Source organism: Cyprinodon variegatus, unplaced genomic scaffold, assembly GCF_000732505.1.
Source record: "Cyprinodon variegatus isolate N-32 unplaced genomic scaffold, C_variegatus-1.0 Scaffold794, whole genome shotgun sequence".
Taxonomy (NCBI): Eukaryota; Metazoa; Chordata; class Actinopteri; order Cyprinodontiformes; family Cyprinodontidae; genus Cyprinodon; species Cyprinodon variegatus.
This window is the reverse complement of record NW_015151247.1, coordinates 37964-63092: the sequence shown is the minus strand read 5'-3', so window position 1 is coordinate 63092 and position 25129 is coordinate 37964. Positions and strand designations below refer to the sequence as shown.

At 37.9% G+C, this 25129-nt stretch overlaps 2 protein-coding genes across 3 annotated transcripts; both read left to right on the top strand.

Annotated features, from left to right (window-relative positions):
- Positions 1 to 2098: 2098 nt before the first annotated feature.
- Positions 2099 to 11938, top strand: LOC107098637 (E3 ubiquitin-protein ligase BRE1A-like). Its single transcript, XM_015396410.1, has 21 exons — positions 2099 to 2481; positions 2577 to 2645; positions 2736 to 2834; positions 2924 to 3071; positions 3160 to 3345; positions 3434 to 3549; positions 4555 to 4701; positions 4783 to 4857; positions 4949 to 5068; positions 6016 to 6195; positions 6274 to 6409; positions 7356 to 7477; positions 7563 to 7719; positions 7827 to 8142; positions 8352 to 8469; positions 8576 to 8725; positions 8815 to 9027; positions 9263 to 9388; positions 9476 to 9616; positions 10840 to 10944; positions 11341 to 11938. The coding sequence occupies exons 1-21, from the start codon at positions 2284 to 2286 to the stop codon at positions 11515 to 11517; spliced, it is 3099 nt and encodes a 1032-aa protein (XP_015251896.1). The 5' UTR covers positions 2099 to 2283; the 3' UTR covers positions 11518 to 11938.
- Positions 11939 to 14167: 2229 nt separating this feature from the next.
- On the top strand, positions 14168 to 18590 carry LOC107098635. Of its 2 annotated transcripts, XM_015396408.1 has the most exons (4): positions 14168 to 15048; positions 15360 to 15419; positions 17801 to 17903; positions 18129 to 18590. In XM_015396408.1, exons 1-4 carry the CDS (start codon positions 14857 to 14859, stop codon positions 18482 to 18484), a joined length of 711 nt encoding a protein of 236 aa, XP_015251894.1. In that variant the 5' UTR covers positions 14168 to 14856; the 3' UTR covers positions 18485 to 18590. The 2 variants fall into 2 exon arrangements, with proteins under 2 accessions (XP_015251894.1, XP_015251895.1); XM_015396409.1 differs by lacking the exon at positions 15360 to 15419 and having other exon boundaries at positions 14169 to 15048.
- The last annotated feature ends 6539 nt before the right edge of the window (positions 18591 to 25129 follow it).

Below are 25129 nucleotides of genomic sequence, written 5' to 3'. Positions count from 1 at the left end.
TAAACTAAAGGGGAAAAATCACCATGTGAATAGATGCAGGTAAGGAAATTTGGACATCAACCCTCACAAAATAAAAAAATAAAAAATAAAAAAATGTTTTTATCTTGGTTGAAATTTCAGCACTTTCACTTTTTTTCTCATATTTTAATCCAGATTAATGCGGTATAAGAACTAAAAGCTGCTTCTTTGGTTTTGGACATGCAGAATAGATTTGGGCCTACTCAAAACGCCTGTTACACACATAAGAAATCTGTAACATATTTTAATGGTAAGTCATAAACTTATTTATAGACTAATTTAAGCCAGAGATAGTATGAAACTCTGATAGACATAATTTTACAACCCTTAAAAACATTTTTAAAAAATGCTGCCGAAAATAGCCTTAAAATTTCTCTGGGAAGTTTTGAACAGGGCCGCTAATACATAAAATAAAATAAACAAAGTATAATTCAGGTAGAGAAAGCAAAATAATAGTTTTGTTCTTTTTAAGGTGAGCATGTAGAATTTTTTTCATTGGGACTCACAATGAGCATTTTATATGCCCTAAAATGTATTGTAATAGCTGCCAAATAACAGCGCGGGTTGTGGCAACAGTGACTTTATTGTTTACAGGATGGGTTACTGTAGGTTGTAACCACGCCAACGACTGCAGGCCAGTCACCTTACAGATTAAACCCGACAAAAACAAGTCAGTCTCTAATTTAACAGCTAAACCCTATGGAAGCAAATCGTTACCATATTTAAAATGAAAAAGCATTTTCAGAAATGCTTTTTCATTTTAAGAATGTGGCTGCATTGTTGACTCATAAATGAAATTAGTAATCAATAATGCTGTTTGCATTTTCATTTTCTTCTTTAACACTGCTCATCCTTTTACTTAATTAAAATGAAAAAGCACTTGCTCTACAGCCGCAGCTGCCTCCCTCAGTAGCACTGCCACTGTTTTGGTCATTGTGGTCGTTCAGTTTCCCGCCGGCATGCTTACAATGTAAAGCAATGCAAACGTGCACAGTGCCCCCTTACCGAACAAGATGGGTAGTCAGCAAGTACCTGAGGGAGAGCGGCTGCTGACGTCACTCTGCTGCACCCGCCGCTAAGAATGCTTTTTCGTTTTCAAGTTATGGACAGTACTTTGCTGGCAGACCACGAAAACGAAAAAGCAATGTCCACTGTGTTTTCTCTTTGATTACGGCATAAAATGTGCAGTCTTAAAGAAGAAAATGCAATTAGGATGATTGATTACTAATTTCATTTATGAGTAAAATAATGCAGCCACATTCTTAAAATGAAAAAGCATTTCTGCAAATGCCTTTTTTTATTTTCCAATTTTACATTTCAGATTGAATTTTGGTATGTATTTGCTGGGGTACATTTTCAAAAATAAATCTCAAATGTCTTTTTCATTTCATTTCTGAAAATGCTTTTTCAATTGAAATAAGGTAACGATTTGCTTCCATAGCACTAAACCTGCTAACCTGACAACAGCCAGATGCATGGCTGTTGTCAGGTTATAAACCTGCAGCTCTCTAAGAACTCCCCCTTCTTCTTCTTCTACGCTCCTCACTCCTCTCTCCACCTTCAATGACAGTGGGAAATTAGAAACTCCTAACATTATAACTTATTTGTTCGCTACAACATTTTTAGAAAATAATTGGACTGATGGAATCGTATCTCCACTCTTGAAGCTAAAAGGTGCTTGATTTATCTCCACAAAAATATATTCAAGAAAGAATAAGTCTAGACAAGAATGAAAAAGTAGCTCCATTTTCATCCATAAAGAGCTCGATAGATTAAGATATAAAAAGGCGTGCCACAAATTAAATCCTCGCAGATAAAAATTTTGTAAAATATGATAGCGGTAGGATCGGTACATTTTCAGAACGCCCTCCGTTACTGTAGGTGGCGATAGAGCGCAGTTGATGGGTGAAATTTTACCGTTCCCGTGAAACGTTAGCACTTCCGTTTCCGTGAGGTAAGGATCCGCAACATCAACATTTCCCTACTGATTCAATCTTTATTTGTTAATATTGAAACCAGTAAGGGGTTTATTATGAATTTATATTACAGAACATACTGCCAAATAGCCGGAGCAAATGGTCAGTTTAGATTAAAAACTCTTAAAAGAGTTTGTTTGCATTGACCGTTAGCAGCTAGCTAACAAGCAGAGAGCATTTCAGTTTCTTTAGGATCTAAATGTTGAACAGCGTCATAAACAGCTACGTTTAGGTTTTCACCGCTATGGGGTGTTTGGTTTGAGAATATTAAGTGAAACCATATTTAAACATGTTTTATTTTGCAAGGACTAAAGAGATGTCGGGACAGAAGCGCCCTGCTGATCCCAGCGGCCCCTGTTCATCTGGTGCTCCCCCAGAGAAGCGGAGGGAGCGGGAGGGAGAAGATGGAGGTGCCGGTGTGAGCGCCGGAGCTGGAGGGAGCACCGCGGTGGAGACGGTCATCAAACTGGGAGGAGTATCCAACTCTGTGAGCTTCTCCTTTATCATCATCTGCTCATAACATCCGCCAGAAATGAATGGATATTTTATTTGGTCTCACATTTGAATGAAATGTTTTTTCAGGAGGAACAAGACATCAAAGCTCTCCAAGCTAAGAACCGAAAGCTGGGAGAATCTCTTGATCAAAGACAGGTACCATCATTCTTCTCTGAATGATGACAGTTCTGGACCCAGATAAAGAAAGCTGCACTGTGCTTGACTTACTGGCTCATTTGTTTGCAGGTGATTGAGGATGAGCTGCGAGAGCGTATTGAGAGACTGGAGACCCGGCAGGCCACCGATGATGCCAGCTTGCTGATCCTCAACAGATATTGGAACCAGGTTAGCAATCAGACAAAGAGCGTTAAAGAGCAGTGGCTTTTAATCACATTTACCTTAAAGTGAAACTGACACATTTTGTCTCCTCACAGTTTGATGAAAACATCAGGCTACTTATCAGGCGCTATGATCAATCAAGCAGCGAACCAGAGAAATCCCCAACAGGTGAAGGACGGAGCCTGAAGCCAGAAACTCCAGAACCTGATGGAGACTCAAACCAGGAGCGGGCCAAAGACAGGGGTAATGCTAGCATGGCACAGGAAACGGAAATGACGCACCGTGAAACAATTGCATAAACAACGAGCCAACAATTTGTTTTCCCATTCAGGACATCAAGGAGAGACCTCTAACTCCTTTTTGGCCACGTTGGCAAGCAGCACCAGTGAGGAGATGGAGGCTGAGCTCCAGGAGAGGGTGGAATCTAGTCAGAAGCAGGCCAGTCGTGTGGTGGAGATCTACAAGAACCTGAAGAACATGTTGGACCAACTGAAAGAAGAGCTTGACTCTGGTTCTGGTGAGTGGAAAAGCATAGGAGTTTAAAAAATAACAAAGGCATTAATGCAAATGCAGCAAAATGCAGCTTATTATGTGTGTTATTACAGAGGGAGGGCTGAAACAGGTGGCAACCAAGCTGAACTCCCTCCTAAGCAGGGAGAATGAGGTGCTTCAACAGCTGACCGAGGACCTCAAACAAAAACACTGTCACATGACCAACGAGGTAACCCTCTAATCAAGATGCTTATATCCCCCATATTCATCTGCTCAGTACTTATTTCTGGACTTTCTAAACTTGTCGGTTCTGGTTTGATCGATTTTTGTAAAAACATCAGAACTCAATTTCCCTTCGGTCCTTTGACAGTGCTTATTATTATTTTGATTCTTTTTTTAGAATGAAAAGATTCTTCTTTTTGAGTTCTGTGTGTGCTCTTTACTTGGGTTTATTTAACTACAATGAAAATCTTTTTAAGTATTTGAGATCACTAACAAGAAAAAAAAAATGTTGATTCTTGTAACAAATTTTAAGAGGAATATTTCTATGTAACTATTTTCTGGAAAAGTATGAGTGGCATGTTATTAGAAGATATTAGAACAGACCTTTGTCAGGTAGGACTGATGTACTGTGTAGGTCAGGGGTCTGCAACCTGTCACTGCCCAGCCACATGTGGCTCTTTTGATGCTCAACAACGGCAATGAATTAAACAAAGGATGAAACAAAGGATTAACTTTATGCACTATAAGAAATACCAGTCTTAGAAGCTTTAATGTTTTTTTATGAGAACATCTGAATTTAATATGCATGACAGTAAACAATGCTTAAAGGACCAGAAATATATTTTTAGAGCTATTTTGTTAATTAGCTTGGAAACTGTTTTCTCATCTTTTTACATCAAATGATATCCTATATAACATCCATGCTTTGTTTTTATGAATCGCTTTGTTTTTCCTTATTGTAAAAGATGAAAGAAAAATCATATGGACTTTTGGTTGTTTAGGATGGCAAAAAAAAGTCATGTTTTATTAAAAAGTCATGTCATATTTTGCGGCTCCAAACAACTCTTACTTCGCTAGACGGAGGTCTAAATGGCTCTTTCGATATGAATTGATGCAGACCCTTGACCAAGATCATAAATTCTAGTTCTCCGAGCCTCTCTAATTCCTCAGCATGCATTCTGGTTCAACTGAGCCAAATTAATACGTTTTTTATTTAATTTGTCCTTTGCAGTCCAGGTCTTTGGGGCGGGCAGCCAACAAAGCGGACCAGCGGGTCAGCGAGCTGCAGGCTCGGATCGAGGAACTTCAGTGGGATATGGAGAAGATCCGCCGTCGAGAAAACAGGCTAAATGCCCACCTGAGTGAAATATTGGAAAGAGTGAGAATGCGTTTATCAGTTTATCAGTAAATGTATGAACCTAGGGTGTTTCGGTTTATTAATATTACCTGAACTGTTCAGGTTAACAGCAAAGGCTACAAAGTGTGTGGAGAGGCCAGCAGCGTGTGTGGAACCATCACTATAAACAAGAGAAAGGTTGGATTTCTTTTCTGTTTTAATCCCTTTTGTGTGTTGTGTAGTTTTCCAGCTTTCTTCATGTTTTTTTTTTTGTTGTTGTTTTTTATAGTTCGAGGAAATGAACAGCGAGTTGGAGGAGAACACAGAGCTAGCAGAAAATCGCCTCATCGAGCTGCAGAAGCTCCAGCAGGACTTGCAAAATGTTCAGCAGGAAAACAACAGCATGAAGGTATTTCTATTAGAACAGAGTTATTAATCAGCTTTCTGCATGTCAACAACACAATATCTCAATTTGTTTCTTGCTAGGTGACATTTTTATTTATTTAGCTAACTTTAACACTGGAACCTTTTTTTCCCAGATAATTTTTTTTATATTTCACACATTATCCACAAACGTATAGGAATCTTATCTGCATTAGATGATAACAGCCTAACAGCAAGAAAGAAAGAAAAGAAAAAAACCTGGGATATACAGCAGTATTATTATTACTTTTGAGTAATGTAGATGTCGGCCAAACTTTTACTAGACCATTCTAACACAGGAATATGCTCTGATCTAAATAGTGTTATTTTATGTTGAACCTTTGACAGGTTTTCTTTTAGTATTGCCCTGCTTGTAGCACCTTCCATCTTTACATAAACGCTGACTGGCCGGATTCTTCCGCCATGTTTCACTGTAGGATTAAAAACATTTTCTAAGAGATGATCAAAGCTTTATATATTGTTTTAACACTAAGCTCTTCTTGTAGCCTCACATTTTTATCACCACCCCATCAGCTGACTTTCTTGGTCTTTAGATGTTTGTTTACTAATGTTTTCCAATAGATCTCACTGAAAAGCTTGTTTTCTATGGAACCTTTAATACACAAAGGATGGCTATCTTTGAGCATGATGTGCTTTTTGAGGAAGTTAGTTTAACTGGATTTTATTTATGAGAATTTTAGTATAAGAAGGAAAATGCATACCTCTCTTTTTAGATTTTGGATAAAAGTGTTAACTCCATGAATCCCTTCCTTGCAACTTTAATGTTTCCTTGTTTTGGTCTAACACATTAAATTCGTAGATTTATAGTTCAGCCTGTTAAAAAGTGGTAAAATACTAAGGGTTTCCATTTTTTCCAGGCACTGTTCCTTATTTTAAAGTCATTGTGTTTATTTTTTATTTATTTGTTTTCAGACAGAGCTGCTGAATCGAGCTGAGGGTCTGGTCAAAGAGTCCGCCGAGTATCGCTGTCTGCAGTCCCAGTTCTCTGTCCTCTACAACGAGTCTCTGACTCTCAAGGCCCAGTTGGACGAAACACGGGCTCGCCTCAACACTACCAGGACGGCGCGCCTCAGACAGCTGGAGCACATGGAGGTGCGTTGGGTTTGTTGTACGGGAATGTCTGGGTTCAACCTGTGTCTAAACTTTTGTTCTTGTTGTTTCTGTGTGCAGAACGACGAGGTGGCCCTGCAGAGGAAGGTCCGCACTGAAGTGTTCCAGCTGGAGGACACCTTGGCTCAGGTGAAGAAGGAGTACGAGATGCTGCGCATTGAATTCGAACAGACTCTAGCAGCTAATGAGCAAGCAGGTAATTAACAGAAACAAATAATTCAAGGTTCTTAACTTTGAACACTTCAATAATATGTTAAGTTTTCTATAAAGCATTTAAATAATTGAATCACTTGGTTTTACTAAATAGATTAACTCATTTGGAGATGGCCAAAGATGATCCATTGGTTCATCAAGGTTAATGATGGTGCATTAATTTAGAGATGCACAATATTTTACCAATGTATGATCATAACATGGTAGTTGGGGGTAATGGTCATTGTGCTAACACTTTGAGTGGAAGAATAAACAAGAGATGGAAAAAAGGGGAAAAAAGGCAGATATTGCATTTGATTTAATTCCAAGATTTTCTCATTTTGTTCTGCGCTTTAATAAAACTAACAGCTTGTGTCACAATGATGAGCAGAAATCTCTACCCAAATAGCAGATATATGGTATTTGCTTCCTTGTTTTCTTTCTTTTTCTTCAATAAAATGTATAAAATAGGCAAAAAATACTGAAAACTTCTAAAGATATAAAGTTATAATATTTTCCTTGAAAAATAAAAATAGAGGGGAGGGGACTTAGCTGATCAATTAGTTCACAGTCCTAATTCAATTTTGTAAAATAAATAAAAAAGAAACATAAAACATCCCATCCTGCTGCTGGATGATTATTATTATTATTATTGTTGTATTCCTTTATGAAAAAAATGTGTTGATGGATTTGAGGGATCACAGTGTATAAAATATGTTGAGTTGAGTTTAGTGTGCAGTTATAGGAAATGACTAGATCTGGTATAATTCAACCATTATGCTGCATTTATAATAGCTGGTTTAAAGAGCAGGAGAAAAGACAATAAACATTTCAGGTTTGTTGTGATTCTACATGATCTGGTCTTTTTTATATTTTAATTCAATGAGAAAAGCTGAGTAGGAGTGTCTTAATAGTTTATCTATCTCCTTTTAAATTGCTTCTTTTTTTAGGTCCCATTAATAGAGAGATGCGTCACCTTATAAGCACGCTGCAAACACACAACCAACAGCTGAAAGGAGAAGTGGTGAAGTACAAGTTGAGATTGAGGGAGACCCAAGCTGAGCTCCACCAGGTTGGTCAGGATGACACGAAGGGTGACGAAGGTGAGAAGCAGTGAGATGAACAGCCAAACTGAAAGGCGTCTGCTTGGTGTGTAGATTCGTGCGTCGAAGGGCAGCGTCATTCTCCAGTCGCAGTCGAGCACAGAGATGGATGTGAAGGATGAGATGGCGTCTCCTTCAACCCCGGCTGTTTCTGGAGAACCTGTGGTCAAAACAGAGCCGGACAACGGCTCGTCCACACCCAGCAGCGCTGGTAAATAATCTGGATTATATCTGTAATCAAAATAATTAAATTTTATCTAAGGGTAGTGCTATAAATAGGTGTATTTTTATTGTCTGTATCAACTTTGTCTTCTGAAGGAGTTTCAGTGAAAACGGAGCCCAGCTTTGAACTGGACACAAACATAAAAGAAGAGGAAAAAGACGAGAAAAAGGAGAAGGAAGAAAAGAAAGAAAAAGATATTATAAAGAAAGAGGAGAAAGAGCGGGAGAGAGAAAAGGAGAGGGAAAAGGAGAGAGATAGGCCGACCAGGAGCAGCGGCGGGATTAAGGAGGAGAGGGAGAGGCCCGGGGTCAGCAGCCAGCAGGACGAACCGACCGGAGATCGGCTCGCCATGATCGGAGGCTCAAAGAGGAAAGAGATGGAGCAGCTGAAAATCGTCCGAGCGGAACTAAAGTATGTTCGGAAAGAAGTGTTTAACTTGGATCATATTTAACCCATTAGTAGTCTGATTTTGTTACAATCTAATGAATCAACATGTAGGGATGCTTTTCTAAATGCTGCTAGTAAATCAGTATATTAAATATGGCTTTAGAAAGGTTCTTCCTTTTATTTTTATTTTTTTTTAAGAAGGGTGTTCACAATATTTTTCTGTAACTTCCTAGAAAAGCCCAAGAGTCTCAGAGAGAGATGAAACTTCTGTTGGACATGTACCGATCAGCACCCAAGGAGCAGAGAGACAAAGTTCAGCTGATGGCTGCTGAGAAAAAGACCAAGTCAGAGGTGATCAACTCTTCCTGAGAGCAACTAGTGGTTTTAATTCCTGGAAAAAATTTCCCCAGTTTGGTCTGAATATTCCAGTGAACGATGTATCTGGTGTTTGGTTCAGGCAGAGGAACTCCGGCAGAGGCTGCGGGAGCTGGAGGAGAGAGAGCGAAGGGAGGGCAAGAAGATGGCTGACGAAGAAGCTCTGAGAAAGATCCGTTCAGTAGAAGAACAGATAGACATCCTCAACAAGAAGCTGTCCATAGCCAAACAGGTCTGAGCTCCAGCAGATTGCAGAGTTTGACAAACATTCTGCTCGGTTGCCTTTTTTTTTTTTTTTTTTTACTTATTTACTTGGTGCAGGAGGAAGACGCGCTGCTGAGCGAGATGGACGTGACGGGCCAAGCCTTCGAGGACATGCAGGAACAAAATATTCGCCTCATGCAGCAGCTCAGAGAAAAGGACGACGCCAACTTCAAGCTGATGAGCGAGCGGATCAAGTCCAACCAGATCCACAAGCTTCTAAAGGAGGAAAAGGAAGAACTTGCTGACCAACTCCTTACCTTAAAAACACAGGTGTGGCAACAACTCAGAAATATTCCACAGGGAATGTCTTTACCTATAATTTGAAAAGTTATTTATTTATATTAATCAAACCCTTTAGGATCAGGTAGTCAAGTCCTTGTTGGTGCTAAAAAATCTTTATTTTGATTGCTTATGACACATTTGATTCATTCATCTTTTTAATTTAGTTATAATAGTGTTTGTTAATGTGATGTTATGGACTTATTAGTTTGGTTCTGGTTGACAGGTGGACGCACAGCTGCAGGTAGTCAGGAAGCTAGAGGAGAAGGAGCGCCTCCTGCAGGGGACTATAAGCACTGCAGAGAGAGAGCTGGGACTTCGTACACAAGCTTTGGACATGAACAAACGAAAGGTAACACACATTACAGCTTCTACCCAGATGCAGATGCATCCTTGTTAAACCCCCTTTAAGGATGAATGGCGTCTGTCGGTGCTGCAGGCTCAGGAGTCTGCGCTGCTGTCTGAGGAGCTGCGAGCTCAGCTGGAGCAGGTCCAGCAGAAGCTGAAACTGGTCCGAGAGGAGGTGGTTGAGAACAGCATCTCCAGGGAGAAAGAGTCCTTCAATGCTCGCAGAGCACAGGTAACATACACACATACACAAGCCAATAAAATAGAATGCAGAACAATATAAATTAAATAGTTTTTTGTAACACACAGTCTCATAGAGGCTAAACTATGGTCAACATCTCCAATTAAATAGATGAAAAAACTTGCAATATACTGATTATTGAAACTAAGACAAACTAAAAGGAATAAAACTATTAATTTTCTCTATATTTACTGTTTAAGACTAAAAATTAACTAGATTTTTTTTAAGATAAAGGCCAAAATTTAATTATTGATGGTCGGTATTTCAATACCTCCTTATACCAGATATTACACTATAGGTCTGAACTGTCGCAGTTTGAAAGTTTGTCTTTGTATTTACCAACATTTGATTTTAAAATATGTGAATATGCTGAAAACACAAGAATATTTGGGGAGAAAAATAATATACTCTAGGCATCTTAAGTTTATTCTATTTGTAAGGCATCTAAAATGTTTGCATTTAAAATTGACACCATTAGTATTTATTAAAGTAATGATAAAGAGAATTTGTTTTTTTAATAATTCCTATATCTGTGTCTGGTTCAGCTTTAAATTTACATATAATGCTCTAAATGGTCAAATAAGCTGCTTTGCTGCTTCGGTATGTGATGAAATCACAGTTGGAAATCTGAGATTTTACCAACATTCTGAGGGGAACCAACACTGAATACTTAATTTAGAGTAGAAATATCCTTCATTTTAAACACAGTGGTAAAATTCAGGTGCTTACATCAGCAACTCGGAAGTTTATAACAGAAGAAAAAACGCTTTCAAACTGCATACTTAGATGAATAAAATATGCAGCTGATAACAAAATAAGTATTTATAACTGCATGAAAAACAGCAACAGGCTATTTTAAAAAAGCAAAATGAAAAATGTTCATTTTGCTTTTGTAAAGAGTTTGATAATAATGTCTAACAGCAAAAACAACATTTTATTTTTAGCACACATCTTCACTGGATGACTTCTCTGAATCTTGAAATCCTAATGAAGGCATTAGTTCAGATCATTTTAGAATAGAAATAAAGTGTTTTAGACACAAGATCCTTAAGTGTTGTGAAAAGTGCTTAACGGATTCAGTGTTTTCAGCTTTTAATAAAACTAAATTGTTCTCCATTCTTAATGATCACTTCAAGGTCACACAGCTTCACTTAATGTTGCAAAATTAATCGCCTCAACAGCAATTTCCTTAAGGCAGTGATTTTATTTTTCAGGAGGACATTTCCAAGCTTAGGAGAAAAATTGAGAAGGCAAAGAAACCAGCTGAGAAGATCAGCAATGGAGACGAGATCCTGAACGAGGAAATTAACGAGTACAAGGTATGTTCAGTCGACATAAAAATAGAACACTTTCATTTCCAACAAGCTTTCACTAGAATAAACATTTAGCTTTGAAGTCAGCGTGTCTTGGTCATGATTCAAATTTTTTCAGGGACTGAACACCAGCATAATTTAGAAGACTTGCTCTGATCCCAACAGCAGTTACACCCCAATTTTTCTGTTTTTCCATAAATTTGTAGTTTGAGTAGATTTATGTAATAATGACTAATCTGAATGTTTTGTAAGTCTTGCTTATGTATGAGTCAGCTGTAAAAACATCTCACTAACAATGAAGCCTGCTCCACATATTTGCTTGCATTCATGTTAAACCACTCTAAACCTAAATGGCTTCCCTGTCGATTACTGAAAACTTTTCCTCCTTTTCTTTTCCTCCAGGCTCGACTCACGTGCCCGTGCTGCAACTCCCGGGTGAAGGACGCTGTCTTGACGAAATGCTTCCACGTCTTCTGCTTCGAGTGTGTCAAAACGCGCTACGACACTCGGCAGAGGAAGTGCCCCAAGTGCAACGCCGCATTTGGAGCGAATGACTTCCATCGCATTTACATCGGCTAAGTCTCTGCCTGAAGCGCTGGAATCACATGGTCCACCCTTTCATAGGAGGATTTCCGCTGTGCTCTAAATAGAAGACTTTATTAAAAGGTTTTTTTTTTTACACAATGAAACATTCCCATCTAGTATCCACTACTACACTGATGTTCTCTGGTGCAGAAGGAATGATTTTATACTGAGTGATTGTTGCGTGTTTGTGTTTGCATATAAAAACAAGCTATGAAAACAATAGACAAAGCCCTGCAGTGAAAAAAAATAACATTTCTGTTAGTATTTCAGGTGTTTATATTAAGTGTTAATTGTAAATGTGATCGTTTTTGCTTTTTAATTACAAATGATCTTTTTTTGCTTCCAAATCCTGTCATATCTCAATAGTTGTGCTGTATTTGATGTTCAGTTAGTTATTAAACTGATATCAAATATGTCCCTGATTCCAGATTTGATCATTTCTATACAGTCTCTGCAACGGACAGCGAATCAAAAGCTGTATGTTTGTGTTGATGTAGCTTCATACAAGCCAATTATTGGACTGATCCTATTCTAAACATTCTGATTTAAATTGGGAAGGCATCGATAAGTGGTTCTCCATTGAAGGTATAATGAAGGATTTTCGCTAATATTAAAAAAGACCCACCCTCTCCACTTTAAAAAAACCCCACATACACTACACTGTACCTGCTCGCAAGAGGAACTTTTATTAAATGCATGCAACAGTGTTGACAATTAGGAGGATCACTTATTTTGATGATCCACTCGGAAAAGACACATCCTCCACTATACCTTTAAAGTGGATGTTAAACATGACATATTTTAACTAAAATGAAGTAAAACAGCTTAAAAAAATGAAATTTTACTATGACTACAGCTCCTAAAATTTCCTTATTTGTCTTGTTAGTTTGACTGCATGAATTAGGCTACTCTTAACGTTACAGCACATCATAAAATTTTGGAGCAAATATGAGTCAAATAAGGACAAATCTGACAACCATTAATATTGTATATTAACTTGATATTTGTTCTATGGCTGCAAAAATATTTCTGGTCAATAATGTTATAACCATTGAGAAACAGGGGCGGAGCAACATGGGGGGCCAGGGGTGGCCATGGCCACCATTAGCCAATCATTGGCCACCCCTACCATTTTTTTCCCTCTCATACAGATGGTGGCAGCAGTAATACTCTCAAGTGGAATATTCAAAAAAAAAATTTTTGTGGTTAATTATTCACATCAATAAACTGACATCAAAGATGAGTACAGAATTCATGCTCTTTTTAGAACAAAATTTTGTCTCATATGGGGTAAAGCGAAAATTACGTGTCTCTGCAAGTCATTGATTGAGGAGTCTTCAGTGAAATTAAAGATAAATAAAATTTTAATAAAAACTTATCAAATAATGTATGTAGATATTAGTGCTTGTAAATATCAATTTTATGCTGAATGTTTAGTGATTCAAGTAGGTAAGTAATTACAATGAGGATTGATTGACGCCCCAGAACTCAAAACTGAGTTTCATCCACTATACCTTTTATCTAGAAATTATGGATGTTTAAGTATATTCGTCTATTTATTAGCAAAGGCTGTAGGAAAGTATAGTTTGACTTTATTTAGAAAATAGGGACGTTGTGCTTGTTAATTTTTCTGTTGGAACAGTGTAGATTGACGTGAAGTTCTGGTGGCTATCCGCTTTCGGCCACCCCTGAGTGTACATTGGTTATTGCCTTGCCACCAATGGCGTAACTATCGGTAAGCAGAGACTGCAGTTGCTTAGGGGCCCCCGACCTCTTAGGGGCCCTGTCACTTGGCCCCCTATGCAATTTTGGACTAGGCCATCTCTTTGCGGATGTAATGGTGTGCAAAATTCTTCTTAAACCCACCTGATACTAGATTGACTTACCGGGCTATATTTATACCCCAACACATTGCAGATTTCAACATGATGGTGAGCCATTGAAACACGACACCAATAGCAAAGCAGACAGTGGTACTTTTAATTACTATGTTAATAACTAGAGTTGATTAGACGGTTGGTAAAAAAAACAACACTCCTATAATATATGTTTCAAACCACAATAAAAATCTTAAAAGAACGATGTATTTGAGTATTTTATTTTTTACAATACGACATGGAATTATGGGTAATCCAGAGCGTAGATTAAAACCATGACCGTTACGTACAATGTGTTAGCGACGATGGATACCCAAAAGTACAGAGCCCCCTGGGTGTCAGGGTATGAAAAAAAAAAAAAAAAAAGCCGGTGGAAATCCGTGGACACGGATTGATAAACTGAGCACACGGTTTTCCAATCCGTGCGCGCAGGTTAAGAAACTGTGCTCTCGGTTTTTTGATCCGTGCGCTAGGATTAATAAACTGTGTGCCCTGCTTTGCATCCTATGGCATTCATCTGCGGATTCCAGAAAAGAAAAAGCAAAGAAGGGGGGTCTTGTACTTCATTTGGGGCCCACCTAGATAGTTTTGCTCAAGGGCCTATTGTTGTGTCATTACGCCATTGCTGGCCACCCTTATAAGAAATTTCTAGCTACGCCTCTGTTGAGGAAAGATTTAAAGCCTGAAACTGAGCGATCATGATTAAACCACAAGTCCCAGTGTGCAAATCTGTATTTATCCCTGCGCTGCAGGCTCTCTCCTCCCCCTCTTCTTTCTCCTCCCTAAAGATCCAGACCTGTTTTCACAGTGGAAACAGTCGTTAGAAACGCTGGAAGGAAGGGTGGAGATCAGGGAAAGGATTTTTTTATTTATCCGTAAAGGGTTGGGCAACATAATCCATCGCAGTTTGGAGTTTACAGCAGAAAACAAAAGGAACCCTGAAGCCTCTCTGGAGCAGGAATAAGAAGCTTTAGGTTCATCGCGTCACTCCCGTTTTCTCGCAAATCTCCAACTAAAGGAAGCCTTTTCACGTATTTCCGCTCGGGTTTTTATGTATGAGCTGCTTCGTCCTGCCTCCACATCGTGTCTTTGAATCGTTGGAAGCCTTTTAACTCCAATTATTACCGCTGTTGATGCAGGATCGCTGTGGATTGATTTTATTTTTGCAGCGCCGCCAAAGATAATTGGCCGGATAATTGTGATCTGCCTGGTTTTGTGGTTTGAATGATCAGGACTGTTTTTTTCTTTCACTCTCATATTTCGTGACGCTTGAGATGCAGGTTTGAACCACAGATTGTTTTTAACTGAAGCTGTTTTAATCAAGCTTTTGATTTCCGTGCCCGCCTAAAGCTCCTCGACCTGCTGCAGCTTTACCTGTGCGCGCACATCTTGGCACGTGTCCTCTCGCTTTTTTTCCCCACCCTTCCCTTTTGTTCAGTGACAGAACCATCACACCATGGCTCGGCTCTGGTTTTCTGTGTCTTTGCTGGCTATCGCTGTGTCGCTGTGCCGCGCCGGGGGCGCGCAGGCCCAGGCGGAGAGCCCGCCGGTGGTCACCCTGCGCACCGTCATCACGGGGACCTGCCAGGAGATCCAGCGCTACGCCGAGTCTCTGGTTGGAGCAGGAGTGATACGCTCTGCTTCTGAGGTACAGGAGATGCACCATGATTACACCCATTTTTCCTCTTTGCAAATGCTTTTCCTTTATTTAGTTATTTTTTTTTTTATTAATCTTAACTCTCATGTTCTATTCTTGATGATTCCTGATTATTAACTTCCAGCTGTCACTTTTTTCTCCTCAACCTTCCTTTCGCCGTCCTCCCTCAACTTGTTAATCCTTCTCCTGATCCCTTCACCTTATTTATGACCCATTAAAATCCCCTGCATCCACTCGCAAACATTAACCCACCCCACATCATGACCCCACCTCCCCCGTGCTGTGCCCATCCTTCTCCTCAGAGTGCTGTACTGTATCTAGAATCAATGCTGGGTCAGGAGAACGTCCAAACCTTGGCTATGGTAAGAAAACAATCCGCCTTGGCATGGTTCTTACTTCGCAAGTGGCGCCACCAAGGGGTTGGTGGGCAATGGGCATCCCTGTGAATTTGTTGGCATTCATCTGGCAGCTATTTAGGCTTCATATATTTGCAAGGAGTTAAAGGGGAACACGTTTTTTTTTTTTTTTTTTTTTTTTTTTTACATTGGGCCCTATGTTTTTACATCATGTTCTACTCACCCATATGAGTTTTGTGTCATTCGGAGCTGTTCTGAAGATATTCCGTTAGATTATATCCAAGTAACGTCTTCTTATGGGCAACGACTTGAAGGCACAAACTAAACGCTTTGTTTTAAAAAAATATAAATATAAAAAAATATAACCACAGATGTCTGGGGGACAGTGATTCGCATACATGTTATGAATGCTGATATGAAATGATAAATTATGAACAGTTTAGTTTGTGCCTTCAACTCGTTGCCCATAGAAAGACGTTACTTGGATATAAGCTAATGGAATATCTTCGGAACACCTCCAAATGACACAAAACTCATATGGGTGAGTAAGAACATGATGTAATAACGTAAAATCAAGTCCCAATGTAAAAAAAAAAAAAAAAAAACAGTGTTCCCTTTTAAGATAGAAAGGGGCCAAGAATAATAACTTATATGTATTTTTTGTAATCATCCACTTATATCACTCTTATCAGTATAATTTTCTTAAACACAATATTTGCGGATGGAAAAAAAAACATGTTCTATAATATCTAGATAATTTTTGGTATAAAGGAATATGAAACCTAGTCTATGGTGCTCTATAATAGTGGCATTGTTTATCCATTGGAGCCTGAATTGTCTGCTGGTTGTGTCTGGTATAAATAATCTGCCAAGTCTGTGTGAAAAATGGTATGAAGGGTTCAATGGAGAGAAGACACAAAATGTTCACCTGTGTGTTTATATAGAGATGAACCGCCCCGATACCTGGAGCAGACATCTGTGATTTGATATTGAAGATCCAATTCAGTGTACTTTACAGAAAACTGTTATTTCTTTCTTTTTTGTTGCTTATTTGTAAACAAATAACATAAAGTACATTTATATCTCTGTTATTTTTTTTAACCTTTTTTAACAATATATATTCCGAGGCTAAAGCCTTTTCTCACATAGGGAGATCTATGGTTCATCCATTAAACAGCTGAATCGGTTCAGATCTCAGTTGATGCTCTTGGTCCAGGTATTGGTATCAGATTAGATCAGTAAAAAAGCTGCATCTGTGTTTGAGACTATTTTTTTATTTGACCTAAATTTCAAGTGCTGTCAAAGCACTCTACTTCTGCCAGGTTTATGGTTATTAATATTTGAAATTATGTAACTTCTCCTTAAGAAATGTCTCTGGGTTCTCTTTGGAGCTCCGGAGTTTGCCTACAGCTCACCTTATCCAACACCTGTAGCTGGAGTAGAAAATGACCTCTGTTAAGTCGCATTAACTCATTTGCTGTCTTCACATACAAACCTGTAATCTTTCTCAATGCTGTTAGGTATAGAAATTATTTTTTTTAATGCTGCGGCTAAATAATAAATAGCTCACTGTGACTCAGTTGGCAGATTTCTGAATGTTAAAATTCCAGGTGTGCTCACAATCCCCAGCATTGGAAATTGCCTCCTTATGCAACACAAAAAAACTAAGCCAAACATTCCTCCAACTGAACATGGAAAATAAGGTTATTTTGGAATAAAAGCAAACACAACAATCCTGCAGGCGTCTCCGACTCGGCTTCAGTAAACTGTGACCATTAAAAGTCTGAAAGAGTATTCAATGCCTTTTTGTGCTCACATCAGTTTCAGTTAATTTTTTTGTACATTTATTTTGTCTCTTTTTTGTTATGAAACCTTTTGAGTTTAAACAATCATGCCTCTGATACATCCAGCCCACTAAAGCAGACTATGACATTAAGAGACAGATGTTCAAACTCTCGCACTGACACCCAGGACAGTCCATGTGTTGCTGTGTAATACAGCAGGTGCAGATAAGCCCCCCCCCTCCCTGTCCTTGTGATCAGGATACCCCTAATCTTACAGTATAAGACTGTAATGCATCTAACTTTCAAGTTGTAGAGGAGAATAGGGTGGGGGTCCTTCCAGCTGTCCCTTCTATCAAGGGCTGCAGCTCTGCAGATCCTCTTGTTTTATGGGCCCATGCCAAAAGCTGCAGTAAATGTCATCTCAGCGTGATTAACAACTCTGTAGCTGCTTGCACCTTCATCTTCATTTTGCCCCTGCTTGATCAGAATGTTGTCTTGCTTCATTGCTGTTGTGTGCAAAAAATAAAATAAAAAAAATGTATAAAGCACCCAAAGAAACAAAGTGAAACAGGTCTCTTTCTTCCCTTCCCCTCCTTCACACAGTTCCTGCAGATGGGTATCCGGTTCTTGGCTGAAGGAGCTGCCAGCGGCCTGAATGTCATCGCCGTTTACGTCAGCGAGATCCTCAGAGTCACAGGATTTGATGGTAGGTACCAGGAGTGTTTGAAACTGAGACACTGGGCCTGTGTTTATTGACTTTGCTGCAATGTAGTGTTAGAAATTTCCATGCCTATTGAGTGTAAGTGAAAATATGCAGTGAGGCGGCCACACCTTCGTAGGTGTGATTGTTAACTCCTTCTGCCTCCACTTGAGCAAATAACTTTTATTCCTCATGACAAATTGCTCTAATCTGGATTTTCTGCCTTCACAGTTGTGCAGACGCTTCCACGCTTCACCCCAGAGGGTGTGACCGCCGTCGCCCAGTGGGGTCTGGTGGGCCTCATCGCTTACTGGATTCTGACCATCCTTCTCCGTCTGCTAATTGGTGTTTTCAAGCAGCTTTTCTGGGTGGTGAAAACCGTCCTGGCCCTTTGGCTTTTTGGACTGATTGTGACTGACAAGCACGCCTCTGCAGAGACCACAGCCATTCGAGTTGGAGTTCTGGTGCTGGTGGTCGCCCTGCTGACTTTGTTCACCTCCAGCTCAGAGAAGGCTTCTAATTTGGAGGGCCGGGTGAACAAACTGGAAAACAGGCTGAGGGCAGTGGAGAGGAGGAAAGAGGATTAGAGATGGATAAAGGCGCTGTTGATGCTGACAAAGAAAGTGGCAACACTTGATGATTTCTACATTTGTGACAACTTTGGGAAATAAAGTTATCTCTTGAGATTTTTAATTGAAAATGGTATTTTTTGAACATTCAGGCTAGAAACTACAAAAGAAAGTGTGATCATTCATTTAAACAATACTGTAAAGATAGTAGTCCATGTATCTTAGGTTCAAAACTGGAAACAAACAGCAATTTAAATTAGGATAATGTCAAATAAAAAAATATATATATATATTTGAAATATATTTGTGACATTAAATTGACGTCCTTAACAATAAGTTGAAATAATAATAAAAGCAAAACAGTACACGTAAAGGGGACTAATTTTTACACAGCTTTATGAATGGTACTAAAAAAATGCCATATCTCTAAAACTTGCAGAGTTATATTTTAGGTTCTAACCTAAATTTAACTAAATGTTTCTGACAAGAAATATGACAAGCTTCTTTGAAAGATAAAAGATGGTGTTACCACTACTATTTAGTAAAATATCCTTCATAATTAATATAGCTACAACACTTCAAGGTTGAAAGGACTACTTTCCATTACCCTAACTTTTACCTCCCTCCATAGATTCAAGTCAGGACCTTTGATCAGGAATCTGGCTGGGATACTCTTTTTATCTTAACATGTTTTGTAGGACAAAGCAAGTTAGCAGATTTGAAGTATTAAAGGTACAGTGGAGGATTTTTTTGTGGATTTTTGAAAAGACTCTCTCCACTTCTAGAAAAAAAAACACATGCACAACCCCATACCCGCACCCTAGAGGGAACGCCTATTAATCTAATGCGAGAGCATGCATGAGCCCATTGCTCCTCGTGCACGCTCTTTTTCAAAGTTGCTGTTTGCATCGCTCATACAAGCTTACTTTCCAAAAGAAGATTTGCAATTTTCCTACTATGTCAGACTCACCTCCTGTAGGTGAAAATGGGGACAAGCATATAGGATGGCCTTAATTAAACATATCACTAGAATGACTGAAAATCAGGAGGACCGCTTCTTTTGATGATCACCTGGAAAAAGAATATCTGCCACTATATCCTTACGTTTCAACAAGTATGAATACTTTTGGACCTAAAGTTAAATCCAGGTTTCATACTTATTGTGTCTTTTAGCCTTATTAAGCCTAGTTTGAATACTTAACTCTGACTTTTTGCAACAAAAAATAAAGATCAGTTGTCTTTTATGCACTCAGTCTAAGGAAATTAATACACACACACAATAAAAAAAAATTGTAATCTGGTCACAAAAATGTTTTTCATTAGCTACGTGATAGCAGGTGGTAGGGTATGAGATTTTGCAATGAAGCCCGTGTGATTTCTGTTCCCTCAGTTTCTATCACAGTAGTCTTTGTCTGCAAATATTTTCCAAAATGGTTAAAAGGCATCCTTAGAAGAACTACAATACAAGCAAAAGTTTTAAAGAATTAGTGAACAACTGAAACTATTACAAAACCCAAAATATATGAAGGTGTGTACATATATGTGTCACCCAGAGTACATGTAAATAAATCATGTATTGCTTTTCAATTGTGTGAGGTGGGCTATGCTTACACTTCATATAACACAAAGGATTGTGGGAAACTGTAGCTCTGTCCTGAATGAAGGATCCTGCCTCCTATCATATCTCCTTTCTTACTGCCAGCACTAATCTTATCGCACTTATCATGGTGACCCCATGGTGACCCCAGAGACCACAAGTGTCTTTAAAGATTTGCTCAATTTGGATCAAGCCTGAATCGGTCAGTAGGAATAGGAGCTGGTAGCTGGAGGTAGGAGCTACAATTTGCAAAATTTGGACTCAACGTTTGATTGAGGCACTGTCTCCTGTCTCCTAGAGAAAATGCAGGCAAGCTGGAAGCTTGTTATAGGAAAACATGCTGCTAGACAAAGGAAGGACTCTCTGCACACCAAACCAATTATATATAAAAAAAAAAAAGGAAGGAAGGACAATTTTATTTGTGTAACACATATCTGAATGCTACCGGACAACTCAAAGCACCTATGATGCAAAAGTAAAACAAGGGCAGGAAAAAAGTACACTAGAGTAACTCAACGAGGATTGTAAAGAAAAGTTGGACCACACTACAATTAATAAGATTTCAAGGCTCAGCATTGCAGGTTAATTTACTGTAAATAGCACAATTTAGTGGGGATTTATGTTAAATTGCTGTACATGAAAAAACATAACAGGAAAACAAAGGGAAAAGTACATTGCAGTGGAAGAGGTAATTGATTGATCAATGAATTTGAATAATTCAAGAGCATATAAAATCTAAGTTAATTATAAAAATTAAGATTATAATTATTGATAGTAAAAGAAAGTTGGACAAAAAACTTATATATATATATATATATATTTTTTTTTTTACAGCACAGTCAAATGTTTATTTTTAATCTGGATAATAAGAAACTCATTGTTACAGATTTCTGGGTGTTAATTCCAGATTAGTGGAGCATTAGAACTAAAAGCTGCCTCTCCATGTTACGTTCTGATTTTGGTGAGGTAGATATGAGCCAGAAGACCAGGAAGATCTGGGAGGTTGATCCACTAACAAGAAGTATGTATTTAGTGCCACGCCAGTGATTTATAGACTACTGTATTGGAAATATTTTAAAGTCTATTCTATGAGATACTGGGAGCCAGTATAATGGTTTTAGAAATGGGGTAATTTACTCTACTTCCTTTGTTTTTGGTGAGGAAGTGGGCAGCAGCATTCTGAATCAGCTGCAGCCGTCTGATTAACTTTTTTCAGCAGACAGATATGTGAAGATACTGCTGCAGTAATCAGTTCTATTAAAGATAAACACACATTTTTGAGCTCCTGCTGAGACATTAGTTCTTTAGTTCTTTAGTCATGGAGATGTTTTTAGATGATAGAAAGCAGACTTTGCTGATGCCTTTATGTGCCTCTAGAGCATCACTACACCCAGACTTCAAGCAGTAATCGGTGGTTTCTACCTCTAATAACTGAAGCTATGTGCTAATTTTTAAACACTCTTATTTTGATCCTTAAATTATTACTTTAATTTTGTTTGTAATCAGTTGAGAACATTTTGGCCATCCATACATTGATTTCATCTATGTCTTAGTCAACAGTCCAGTACAGCAGTCACACTATAGCTTTAAAAAACAGAGGACTTAAATACATTCCAGTAATATTTAAAATATGAAACAAGGAAAAGCAAAGATAAAAGATGAGCTAAAACAGCTATAAATCCATTAAAAAAGGGTTGTGCCAAAAAACAAGGCATATTGTAGGAATACAGTACTATTTCTTTAAATCTTGATATAAAAATAACTTAGGGTTTCAGCATTTTTACAATCTTCTGTGCGGTGGAAGATTGATATAATGAAGACAAATCCGTGTTTTGTTTCAGTGCTCTACAAGCTCCCATGTACAGCAGAAAGCAGACCAGCTCTACGTGCTATTTTTAGACTAAACAGTCATTCTTGAAACCTGAGGCTGCCAAGGAAACCTCAACAAAGTAGCATAAGGGAAGAAATGTACAAACATTTGCTTTTCTTGTTTAACTGTCAGAGTAACACAGAGAGGAAACATGAACGAGTGATTCATTGCTGTGTGAGTAATAATTTCTATGGAATTCTAGAAAAACCATACAGTTCTGTTGGTATTATTCACCACCAGAGTTACAGGTAATAATTTGCAGATGTTCCCTATGCCTTTAGGTTCATTTCTGCTGTTTATCACAGGGTACCATCTAGCTTTCTTAAACTGGCTGTGCAGATTTAAGGAATTAGGGAAACATTAGCTGAATTAATCTAACAGGTTATAGCACAGAGAGTTAAAGGAAAGTATAATTACCGGTATCTAGATGCATATTTGCAGTCTGTTGAAATAAGACTCTATTTTTGAGCAAGATGGTGAATTTTTTCAAATACCACTATCTTTGTAGGACTTTGTAAAGCACAAACTCTCCATAAGCAGCTTAACAGTCTCTTAAAAACTAAGCTTTTTCTACATTTGTTCTCGATACAACCACAGACTTTAATATAATTTCCCAAATAGAAAAAGTGTTGCATGCATTTGTTTTTATTTATCTGTAAAAAAAAAAAAAGAACCAAACAATAACATATTTTATTTTGATTTACTTTAAAACTATTAAAACGCAGTATAGTTTGTAGTTGCAACATGACTAAATGTTGATATATTTAAGCAGTATCATCATTTTTTCAACCCAAATTAGGATCTGATCCTGAGTGCACTTAGCTGGAGGCTAATGTAACTTACAAAATTTTCATGCTTATCATTTATTCCAAATAACAAGAGTTAAAAAATATATATATAAAAATATTGAAGTTTCCTTTTTTTCTTAGTTTCAAAAAGGCATTGAATACTCTTTCAGGATTAATCACAGCCCAGCTTCCCCTTTTATTAGATTCTTTTATGAAGCAGCTGGTTTGTCAGAAAGAAATTCAAATATTGGGATGATGTTTTGTCTTTGCTGTGACGTAGGAAGGGTGTTCGAACCAGGAGAGAACCACAAGCTTGTTGTGCACAGAAAAGACGCAATGGATCAAATGCAAACTTCAAAAGGCTTTATTTAACCGTACAAATAGTGCACATACATGGAGACGATTGTTTTAGAGGTAACATATTTTCTACCATAGTAGCCATAAGCAATCTAAAACAATCAAATAATTACAAGCTCTAAAAGATAAGGAGACGGCGTGTTTTAGTTTAAAAAGATGCTCTTAATTAGAAATCTTGCAAATACAATGAAAGCCTCAAGTTTCTTTTGGACCTTTGAGAAAATGGTTATAACACAGCTTTAACAAGAAATGGATCAAAGGGATGTTGAAGTGTTATAACACAAAAACATTTAGAATATGTATAAGGGGAATAAAATCGCAATAATTAATTAGACATCAATCTTCGAGAGAGTGGGCCTTTCAGAACATTAATACTTACCCGTTTAATCAAATTTAAAACCAGTTTTGATATGTTTGTTTTTTAAATGGAACAGCTGTGTCCATGTTAAACTGTCCATCTGTTAAAATAGTCCCACAGCATGATGCTTCTACCTCCATGCTGGTGGTTTCTATAACGTGCTTAGGTTTAGAATATTTATCTAGACGCCTCACATATTTTTCCTGTCATTGTGATTGTATATTTTCATCTCAATTCCCTGTCAAACAGTTCTCCAAAATCTAGTCCAAACAAAACCTACTTCAATATAGAATGAATGGCTTTCAGTGGTAACAAGTAATTAAATCAAGTTGTTGCAAATAGTATTAAAATTATGAGTGGACAGCATAAATAAACCAAGGTTGGTCAAACTTCATTCAATTACCCATTACCAACTGAAGCAATTTTTTAAAGTCGGAAAAACATTTTCTTTTTAGAGTGATATTTAGCATCTAAAGGGGAATATTTGTTTTTTGCTTTATTATCCAATTCAGATAAAGAGGGGGTGGTAATTATCATCAAAACTTAAAAAAAGTAGATTTTTGTCCAAGTTCAGTGTATTTAAACTTCCGACAAGTACAGAATGAAATGTTGTCATCAAAACTCACAAGCAGGATACATTTGAGGTGATAGGTACATTTGTAATTTTTTGACTGAAATCCCGTTTCCCTGAGCTATCAGATCAACACTATTTAGGAAGCATATAAGAAACAAATTTTAAAGAAAAATCATTTATNAGTTGCTGGGTCTGACCCTTTTCTCAACACACAACCCTGCTAGACTTTCAAAATAAGACTCCAGTGACCCTACACAATAAAAGCCTCTATGTTATACTTGTGTATTAATTGATGCAAATGGCTCAGGATTATGACCCAAACTCTAACAGCTTGATTCTATTAGACTCTAGGGACCTTTTCAAAACATACCCCAGAGCGAACTTCACATTAAACGTCTCCCATTTACGCTCTAATACAGCATCTATTCACCCAATAACATGGAAAAATAGTGATTTCACACCTCAGTGCATATTTCTTAATCAGGCTCTAAGATTTACACTCTAACAACGCATCTGCTAACCTCGTAACATGCAGCCTAAGCCTGCCAATGGTGCTTTCATCACCACAGCGGCTCATAACATGCAGGTTAGTTTTTTTTTTTGATAAATTCAGCTCCTTAAGTGGTATTAGCTCTCTTTCTATAAGCTTCTCTCTCTGTCCTCCATCTGCTTCTCATGGTCAGTCTTGCACATAGGTTTGTAGATTTTCAATCCTCAAATGATGACGCTGTTTTCTTTATGCTGATCAACCAACACATTTTAAATCATTTCAAATTGTTTTGCCAAGTCTTGACATTTCCACATATGATTTCAAAATGTTGATACTTATACAATACCGTCTTCCTCACTATTTTACTTCCCATCATTAAGCTACTACTTTTTTCTTCAACCAGATAAGATTAAAGTTTTTCTTTGTAATTAATTTTCTGATTCAGCTATTTTAAAATTTTTCAGGCTATGTTGTGAACTTTGGCTTCATTCTGCTCTCTTTCTGGACAGGAATTAGGCTTTTCTGTTTGCTGCTAATTCATAACACGCCTGACATGTTTCTGGAAAGTAGGTAAACCCCCCTTCAAAATTTCTTTATACATCTTTCTAGAAACTTGGGAGACATTATAT

Excerpts from the sequence above, each read along its gene's own strand:
- LOC107098635 (XM_015396408.1), top strand. The coding sequence starts at position 14,857 with ATGGCTCGGCTCTGGTTTTCTGTGTCTTTGCTGGCTATCGCTGTGTCG. Across the intron at positions 15,049-15,359 it reads TGATACGCTCTGCTTCTGAG|AGTGCTGTACTGTATCTAGA; the intron begins GTACAGGAGATG and ends CCTTCTCCTCAG. Across the intron at positions 17,904-18,128 it reads CAGAGTCACAGGATTTGATG|TTGTGCAGACGCTTCCACGC; the intron begins GTAGGTACCAGG and ends CTGCCTTCACAG.
- LOC107098637 (XM_015396410.1), top strand. The coding sequence starts at position 2,284 with ATGTTTTATTTTGCAAGGACTAAAGAGATGTCGGGACAGAAGCGCCCT. Across the intron at positions 2,646-2,735 it reads AATCTCTTGATCAAAGACAG|GTGATTGAGGATGAGCTGCG; the intron begins GTACCATCATTC and ends ATTTGTTTGCAG. Across the intron at positions 8,470-8,575 it reads AGAAAAAGACCAAGTCAGAG|GCAGAGGAACTCCGGCAGAG; the intron begins GTGATCAACTCT and ends TGTTTGGTTCAG.